The 9531-nt window shown below is 25.0% G+C and overlaps 1 protein-coding gene across 3 annotated transcripts in view; it reads right to left on the reverse strand.

Moving 5' to 3' along the window:
* Nucleotides 1-6156, reverse strand: part of LOC100208241 (E3 ubiquitin-protein ligase CBL) — a 30429-nt gene extending 24273 nt beyond the window's left edge. Inside the window, exons 1-2 of one of the 3 annotated variants that reach the window (XM_065787518.1) lie at nt 5946-6156; nt 4144-4697 (exon numbers count right to left, since the gene is read on the reverse strand). In XM_065787518.1, coding sequence (XP_065643590.1) covers nt 4144-4694 — 551 coding nt within the window. In that variant the 5' untranslated portion in view covers nt 4695-4697; nt 5946-6156. Of the gene's footprint in view, nt 1-4143; nt 4698-4980; nt 5225-5792 lie in introns of those variants that run through there. The other 2 variants (XM_065787517.1, XM_065787516.1) reach the window with 2 other exon arrangements.
* Nucleotides 6157-9531: the final 3375 nt, after the last annotated feature.

Below are 9531 nucleotides of genomic sequence, written 5' to 3' on the forward strand. Positions count from 1 at the left end.
ATATTCTTAGTATTTCAGAAGAGCATCAAGATCTTAATATGAAATTCATGAAAAATCTTTATGTAACAAGTTTACGTGGCCATGCAGAGATGATCTTTGTTGGGTACCTCTAATGCATATTTTATGCAAAGTGCAATCTCTTAAAGTCCAGTCAAACAGTGGAAGATTTTATAGTATTGACTTAAAAGAAATCAATGAGATTATTTTATTATTTGAGAAATTTAACTTTTTGTAAATTTTATTATTTTTGTTTATTTTCTTAAAAACATTTTGTTTGTTTTTCATTAAAAAAATTATTGTATTATAAAGAGGGGAGGGGACAGAGGGGAGGGGACTTTATCTATTGGGATTTAAAAGTTCTTTATCTAAAGGGATTAAAAGGCTTTAAGCATTGATATCTTTTAATTGATATTTCATAATAAATAACATTATATAATTCAATGCATTTATTTATTATGTCAATTTCAGATTTTTATGGAAAATTTACCTGACTTTTAGAGACTACCTTTTGGGGGTTATAAATAAGCGCCCATTAATTTTTTTGGTTTTTATTAATTAACAGTCTTTAATTGATGCGTATAAAAAATTTTATAAAAAAAAAAAAGTGCCATCTTAGGTAACAGATGCTTTGCATCACAGATCAATTTTACGAAAATCTCGATCTGACTCATTTTGGAGACCTATAACTTTTGAATGCAGCTCTTTAATCAACTGATTTTTTTAAAAATGTTTATCCACCACATGTAGATCAGCAGGCAATTTGATTTGTATTAACTTTGTAACTAGTTTTTAAGATTAAGGTCTTTAAAATCACAAAAAAACTTATTCTTAAAACAAAAAAATCAACTTTAGCCCGCCATTATGGAAAAAGTTAAGATGCCAGAAATAATATTTTTTTCTTTTTTCAAAGTATCCACAGCACACTTGCTATCTTATAATAATTGAAGTATAAAACTAACTTGTTCAAAAGTTATTGGCTGTTAAAAATGATAAAAAAAACCCTTTTTTCTTGTAGAGTGAAATTTTATGCAAAATAGCCCACTACTTAAAAGCGTTTTCTCAAGAACCATATTAGATATTGATCTAAAATTTTCAAAACATGCTTTTAACATATATATGTACAAAATCAAAAAATTTCAATAAAATCTGAGATGGTCCATGAGGGACCTCATTAAAGTTTGCACCACTTGGCATGGAATGACCCATATATATATATATATATATATATATATATATATATATATATATATATATATATATATATATATATATATATATATATATATATATATATATATATATATATATATATATATATATATATATATATATGGGTAATTAAACGTAAAAGAGGGAAAAAAAAAAAAAAAAAAATAAACGAAAACATATAATAACTTATTAAAATTAATTTTCCAACTATTTAATAAAAATTTTAATAAAAAAATTTATTAAAAAAATCATTTTATTATACTATAACATATTTTTAAAGTTGTAAGGGTTATATAAGCATTTTTTGACGTTTATATACAGTCATGTTGTGAAGTGTTGAAAAAAGTTTCAGTGCTGTTTTTTTAAATAACTATTACTTCTAAGTTTGACTAAAAGGCAAAATCAAACATTATGACAGTATAAAAGTACATGCTCCTAGATATTGAGCTGTACTAAATAGAGTTAATAAAACAAAAAAAAACAGGGAGCATATATAGCATTAAGCGTTTGTTGCCTACTCCAAATAAAATGATCCCAGTATTGAAGAATCATCATGGATAACCTTGATAATGTTATAAAGTTCATATTTTTAACATAATTTAATTGGTTTTTATAGTCATTTATCTTTTTTTATTTCATTAATTGCGTTATTTGTTATTTTTCATTTTTGGCTTTTTTGGCATTTTCGTTACGACCGTCACAGTTACGACCGTCACGACATATAACTTAATAAAATTCATGAAAAACTTCAAGCGAAAACTATTAAAGTCACCATATAGTAAGTTAAATGTGTAGTTAAAGAACACAGCAAAGGATTTTTTTTTTCACTGCGTAGATGGCTGCATAAAGATTGACAAAGTTTATTTGTTTAGATTTGTCAAAAAGTAAGCGTTACAACCGTCACGCTACGTTGAGTTGATTTTTCAAATAAGTTGAACACTTGAATGATTTAACTTTTGCATACTAAACTATATAATAGTATATAACATTTCTGGAAATTTTCATGTAAATACCATTCTTGTTTCAATTTTAATGGCTAAAAAAGCGTCAAATGTTACGACCGCCACTTGCGTGGAATTGCCCATTTACATATATATATATATATATATATATATATATATATATATATATATATATATATATATATATATATATATATATATATATATATATATATATATATATATATATATATATCAAAAGTTTCTCTTCAGCACAAAATGTGTAAATATTCTAATAAATAATTTTTTTAATTTTTGTTAAAATCATTTATTTTAATAATAAATACATATTTCTGCTATATCATAGCCATCATCAGTTAAAATGTATTAAAATGCTTAAATCAAATTAGCACAATTAAGTTGAATTAACAGAGACCTTATAAAAAAAATACAATAAAAATGCAATTAAAAAATGTAACAAATGTTTTAAAAAAGATAAAAGAACCGATAATGTTAAAAGGAACTAGATTGAAATGGTCATTTTTACATGGTTCATTTGTTTATTAATAGTGGGTCTTTCTCACTCTATATAAATGCTTTTTTTGAGTTTTAATATAAATTTGTTGAAGGCCGAATCCAAAATTGAAAAATTAGCATGATTGAAACTATTAAAACAGCTTTCATTTGAATATGTTTATAAATGTGTTTTTTTATCCCTTTTTTGGTGCTCGATTATTCGTGTCTTAAAATGGCGAGTAGTCTTGCCAATATAACAGGATTTACAGCCTGAATTAAAGTCTGTAGGAAAGGGATCTTTTGCGGGAAAAAATTTTGAAATTTTAACTGAAGTAAAAACCAATCTTACGGTAACTAGTTTACAATATTTTTTAATGATTGCATTTAGTCTTTGTTTGGTTAAATCAGATATTTTTCCAATATAAGGAAGTTTAAAACATTCATAATTTTGTAGGTTTTCCAAGCGTGATGAAATGTCGATATTGGTGTTGTTAATATAAGAGCTATGGATTTTCTTAATCAACCAAGATGGGTACAAGTTGCGTTTGAGAACTTTAAAAAGATCGTTAATATCAGGACTAAGTCCGAGATTAGTGTTGTTTATTTTATAAGCTCTATCGATTAAACATTTAACCAGACTAACTTTGTATGAAAATGAAGTGAAACTAAAAAAAGTTTGTGTAGAGTCCCAAGGAAGTTTTCTTATGAAGAACAGTGGCAATTGTGGAACTGTTTGTTTTATTCAGAGTTAGGTCCAAAAAAGATATTTTTGATTGAATTTCTTCTTCTATTGTAAAAGTAATAGAACTATGTTTATTGTTGATATACTCCAAAAATAAATCGGCGTGATTTTCAGAAGTGAAAGCAGCAAAAATGTCATCTACATACGACCTTAAAGTATTTGAGGTCAGCAAAAAATCGCCGTCCTTGTTTCCATGCTTTTTGGTTTTTTACCTATAACAGCTTGAGATCAAAAATTTATTGCCGACCTCATTCTTTCTAATTCTGAGGGTTGTATATATATTTATATTTTTTTCCTCAAATCTTTAGTTGATGTTTATTATGATAGAAATATTTTTGTTTTCATTGTTGTTGTTTTTTAGTTTTGTCTAGAAAACTGTCTGAGAAACCATGCAATTATAAATTTATAAATTATATATATTTTATAAGTTATATATTTTTTTTTCTTTTAACCTATACCTGTTTTTAACTTTTCTTAAACATTAAAATTAATCAATAGTACTGAATAGTACACAACTTATTTTGAAACCATCTGATCAGGATAAAGTTTTTATATATAAAATAAAGAGCAAATACAAGGATTTTCATTTATAAAAAATAACAGTATTTAATTTCAAATTTTAGGGACACATTTAACTTTATTTTCTTATATTAAAAAGAAGCTGTTTTATGTTTTGATTTTTTAAAAACGTTAACAAAACTTATTTTTATATCTTAACTGTATTACAAATCTTACCTTCCAAACGCTTTGTTCCAAAACTCAGCTGCATCTGCCTTAGTTATTTTGAATTTATTACCAATGTAAACACCATTTGGAAACATTGCTTTTAAATCTGCAAGCATGTGGCTAAATATAAGACTCAGTTTTGTTAGTTTTCTACGTGAATTATCACGTTCGTCAAATATTTTATCACGACTGTCTTTAAAAAGTTTTAAAACAAGCTTGCATTTACAATCAAGATTTACAAGATATATTTTAAAATATTCAAACTCATTTAAAACATGAATTTTATCTTCATAATGATGATAAATTGTCTTTAAGTGATTAAATGTATCTGGTAAAATATCTAACATAAATGGCGGACTGTTTTTTAAAGTTAGTTTGGGATTTTGACACAGTTTTCCAACTTTTTCGATTTCCCTCCATGCTTTCTCAAATGATTTTTTATCAACATTAGGCCTTGACGCAACTGCCATAGATATTGTATCGTGTATTTTTAAAAACCATGATCTGACGGGATCACGAGGACTGGAATTCTCTGCACCATCACCACATCCAGTCGCCATTTTCTACATTTAATATAATTTATTATTAGACAGACTATATTTTTCTCCACCGTTGATATTTTTCATTAAAAGTATTTTTATTTAAAAACAAAAAGCCGTTTACATATTATCTCAACGTAGACATTTCAGACACAAAAACCTTTAATTAAAAAAAAATGCAAAGTTTTGAAAAAATATTAGATCATAAAATTTCAATGAGCTTTTTTTTTTTTATATATATTTTTCTAAAGAAATTAAATATTTAACATAAAAATTTTTAGGATTTAAAAGAAAATCTTTTGCTTACAGTAGTAGTGGCAAGTACAAACTGACGTAAGTCTATATTCTCAAGCGATAAAGCAAAACAAAATGTTTGATGCGCAATAACTTATTATTATTATTTTTGTATTATTAATAACAAACTGCAGTATAAAGAAATTATTTTTTATAAATGCCAAACATATAAACATAAAAAAACTGAAATAAAATAATAATTTTCAATTGGTTTTGATTCTTAGAAGAACATGTTTTGTCACTAAGAACCACTGTGAGACTATTTATTTTGCAAAATAAAACCCTACACTCTTTACCGAGCTTTAATTGACGCTTTTTAAAACTGATTCTAACAATAAAGTATGCAAAAGATTTAATAAATTAATTCTAAGTTTGTAATCAAATTTATGTCTTATTTTTTCACCTCAGTAAGATAAAAATGTTTTGATTGCGTAGCTTTATAAATAAAGATTTTCTGTTACATCTTAATGAAACGTCTTAAAACAATTTTTAAAGTTTTAAATCTATTATTTATAATTGAAGACATTTTTGCAAAAGCATTTATTGAAAACTTTTAATTAATATATTTTAGATTACTATTTTATGTTGAAAATTAAAGAGTTAAAATTATTAACAAACTTCAATCTTTTCTGTAAATATAAATAAATACAAATTTTTTTTGAAGTAAACGATTTCATAAACTTAAATTTGTATAAGTTTTGCTTTAAAATTACATACTAAGTGATTAAACTATACCAAATTATTATATAACCAAATAACAAACATAAAAATATGCAAAAAGAAAAGTTAAAATACAAAAAACTTTTTTTTTCATTTTAAGTTTACCAGACAACTTTGTAAAACCACGAATCACTTGCTGTTAGTACAGATAATCCATTAACAAAAACTTCAATTTGTTACGCGACTGGTATTATGCAAAAGGCGATTAGCCAAAAAAAAAACACACAGAATATTTAACTTTTCCATTATTTTACTTACAGATCAGTTTGTTCGTTGAACGATTTGCTAATGTTTTTTAATTTAATTAAATATACGTAAAAACTTAATTAGACATTTTATTTCTTTAGATTTAATATTTTAAAGATAAACACCAGGGGGTGCAAAATAATAATAAAAAGTCTTGTTACAACTCCGAATCCAGATTTTTCCAAACACTGGCGGCAGCTGCGATTTTTCCATGTTTAGAACTTTAGATTTTGTTTTCGTTATAGTTTTTAAAAAATGTGCATATAAAAGAAAAATGAACTGATGACAACGACAATTCTAAAGCCCCACTTTTTATTTATTCAAAATTGTTTTTTACATCGGGTAAACTAGGTAATTCCACCCTACTTTTTAAAAAGGCGTCAAAAAAATTATAGAAAAGTAAAAGCAAGAAAAATTTCAAGAATTTTTTTATTTAAATCTAACCTCTGAGCAGTCAGGGACAATATTGATATTCAACTATTATTATTATTATTATTATTATTATTATTATTATTATTATTATTATTATTGTTGTTATTATTGTTATCATTATTGTTGTTATTATTATTGTTATTATTATTATTGTTATTATTATTATAGTAGCAGCCGTGAAATATAGTGGAAAGTCGGGTAGCCCCAGACACTCAAGGAAATAATAGATTGCACACTAGGGTTCTGACTTTTTTTCAAACTCATGCTCCTGTACTGTATTTCGATGAACTTTTACCTAAAAAGCACGAAATGAACTATTATTTGCATATCCTTTGAAAAAAGTTCACTTCGCCATTGAAAAATTGATTTATAACAACGCAAACCGGTTTTTATTGTCGTCATCATTGAAATTTATTTAAATTCAGTTAAATATTTTAATGAGTATATTTTTTTCAGTCAATGTATGTGCATCTTAAAAACTGTCGCAATGATTTTTTAATTTAAAAAAATGTATACTTATTAAAATATTGAACTGAATTTAAATAAATTTCAATGATGATGACAATAAAAACCGGTTTGCGTATTTAAAAATTGATTTTTCTTCGAGTCTTCTGCTAGCTCCAGTCGGATTTTTTCAAAATTTTATAGTTTTATGTTGTACAAAATTGTAAAGCTTATTTCAAAGAACGAAAGATTTTTAAGATGTGAGTTGTAAAGTTTAAGCTCCATTTTATTTTTTAAGTTGATAAATTAGATAAAATAATTTTTTTTTTTTTTTTTTTTGCATGAAACAAAAGTTGTGTGGTTTCCGCTGTCACGTTAAATAAGTTGATCGTTAAATTAGACAAAATGATATTCTGCGCATGCGTTACTTTAAAGATACTTATTTAACGTTTTAATTAATTTAATAATTTAAAGTCATGTTAAATAAGTAGATCGTTAAATAAGTAGACAAATTGAACAGTTAAGGCATTTTTTGTTAACCCAGACAAACAAATTAAAAAAAAAAAAACATACGTTAACCAAACTAAAAGCATTTACTTGGTAATGCGAACTATTGTTATAAGGCATTTTTATAGTGATTTACTAACTTTTAATAATATTTAAAAAAAATTTAACTCACGGTACATATTCTTGTCAAAATTTATATCTTTATAGTTTAGTATGACAAGAAACATATTTTTAAGAAAAAGCTTTTTTTTCCCTTGGGTCACCAACTGGATGAGTCTACTATAAAAGTTAAATTTATAAAGTTAAATTATTTATCTTTAGCTCTCAAACTTAACAATTGTAAAAGTTTGTGATCAGAAAAATCAAAAACTACACATTACACTTTGAATGCGAAACAACATCAGGACACATTTTTTTTTTTTTTTTTTTTTTTTTTAGTTTACAATTATTAATCGTAATATAACAATATAACAATACATAAACTTGGTACCTGAAAGAAGATCCAAAAGATCTTGTCGTCAGAACCATATAAAATATATCAATCGTGTATATATAATATAATAAAAATACAATTGATTTAATAACTATTAACAATGTAGAATAAACAAAAACAGAAAATAATTTTACATTTCAAAAATATTTATATATATTGTCAGTAGAAAGAATAAAGTTTTTTAATTTAGTTTTAAAAACAGAAAACGAAATTGACAAATCAAAATTTGGAACAACAATTTTGTTCCATAAATACGGTGCTCGATAGTTTATGCAAAATTGATTAAACTTTGTTTGACAAAAGGGTTCAATTATTAAATTATTATTTCGTAAAATATATTTGTTTATAGCTTTATGGGTAAAAAGATCTTTAAAAATGAACAATGGTTATTCACTTTTACAACGAAACATAAAACATAAAATATTATAGACATTGAGTTCGTAAACGTTAAGTGCTTTTTTGCGAGGGAGTGGAAAAGGATCCATTTTGTTTTGTCAATGTTTAAAGTTAACTTGTTGCACTTAAACCAGTTGGAGATGTGATTGAGTTCTTTATTCATATTTGAAAAAAGCTCATAAATGACACTGTTTGACAGAAATAAATTAGTATCGTCCGCAAAAATGATACTCATAAGGTTAGAAGCTTTATTTAAATCATTTATATAGACTAAAAACAAAAGTGGGCCTAGAATAGAACCCTGTGGAACACCACATTTTATGTCAATTAATTTTTCATTTTGAAAATAATCTCCATAGAAAACAAATTGTTTTCTATTTGTCAAGTAACTTTTATACCATTTTACTAATTTACCATTAATTTCATAAAATTTGAGTTTCTTAAGTAGAATTTTGTGATCGACCGTGTCGAATGCTTTTGATAGGTCAATGAAAATACCTAGTGTATATTGTGATCTACCAAATGAATTGGAGATTTCACGAATGAACTGTGTAATGGCTTGTTCAGTTGAACAATTTTTTTTAAAACCGAATTGATTTTTATATAGAAGTTCATTTAGATTAAGGTAATTGTATGTTCTATTGTATATAATTCTTTCTAAAATTTTCGAGGTTGAAAGAACTGAGATAGGGCGATAATTACTTATATTTGATTTTTTTCCGTCTTTGTAAATTGGAGTAACTTTAGCTATTTTTAATTGGTTGGGGAATACACCTTGCTGTATAGATGCCCTGAACACTTCATAAAGAATACATTTTAAATTTTGAAAGCAATCTATGACTATGTTGTCATTTATTTCGTTCGCACCTGTAGCTTTGTTTCTTTTGAGAGATTTGTAAGCTCTCTCAAACTCATCAAAAGATAAGTCAGAATATAAATTATCTATAAAAAGCGAATTATTTATAGGCTCAAGGAAATCACTAAAAGTTTTTTCCGTAATAGGAATCTTATTTGCCAATTTAGTTCCTACATCAATAAAATATTTATTAAACTCGTTTGCAATTTCGTTTGGTTCATATATATTTGTTTTATTTATCTTAATTACTTTAGGAAGGTAGTTTGAATTTGTTTTTTGTTTTCCTGTTATTTCTTTTAACGTTCTCCAAGTATTTTTTGAGTCGTTTTTAAATTTACTAGTTAAATTTGAATAATAATTTTTTTTTAGTTTTTTACGAATTTTTTCAAATAAATGTTGGTAATTATTATATTTTTATTGGTTTTCATCTGATTTTGTTTTTAAATATTTTATATATAGTTTCTGTTTGA

This window comes from Hydra vulgaris, chromosome 01, assembly GCF_038396675.1.
Source record: "Hydra vulgaris chromosome 01, alternate assembly HydraT2T_AEP".
Taxonomy (NCBI): Eukaryota; Metazoa; Cnidaria; class Hydrozoa; order Anthoathecata; family Hydridae; genus Hydra; species Hydra vulgaris.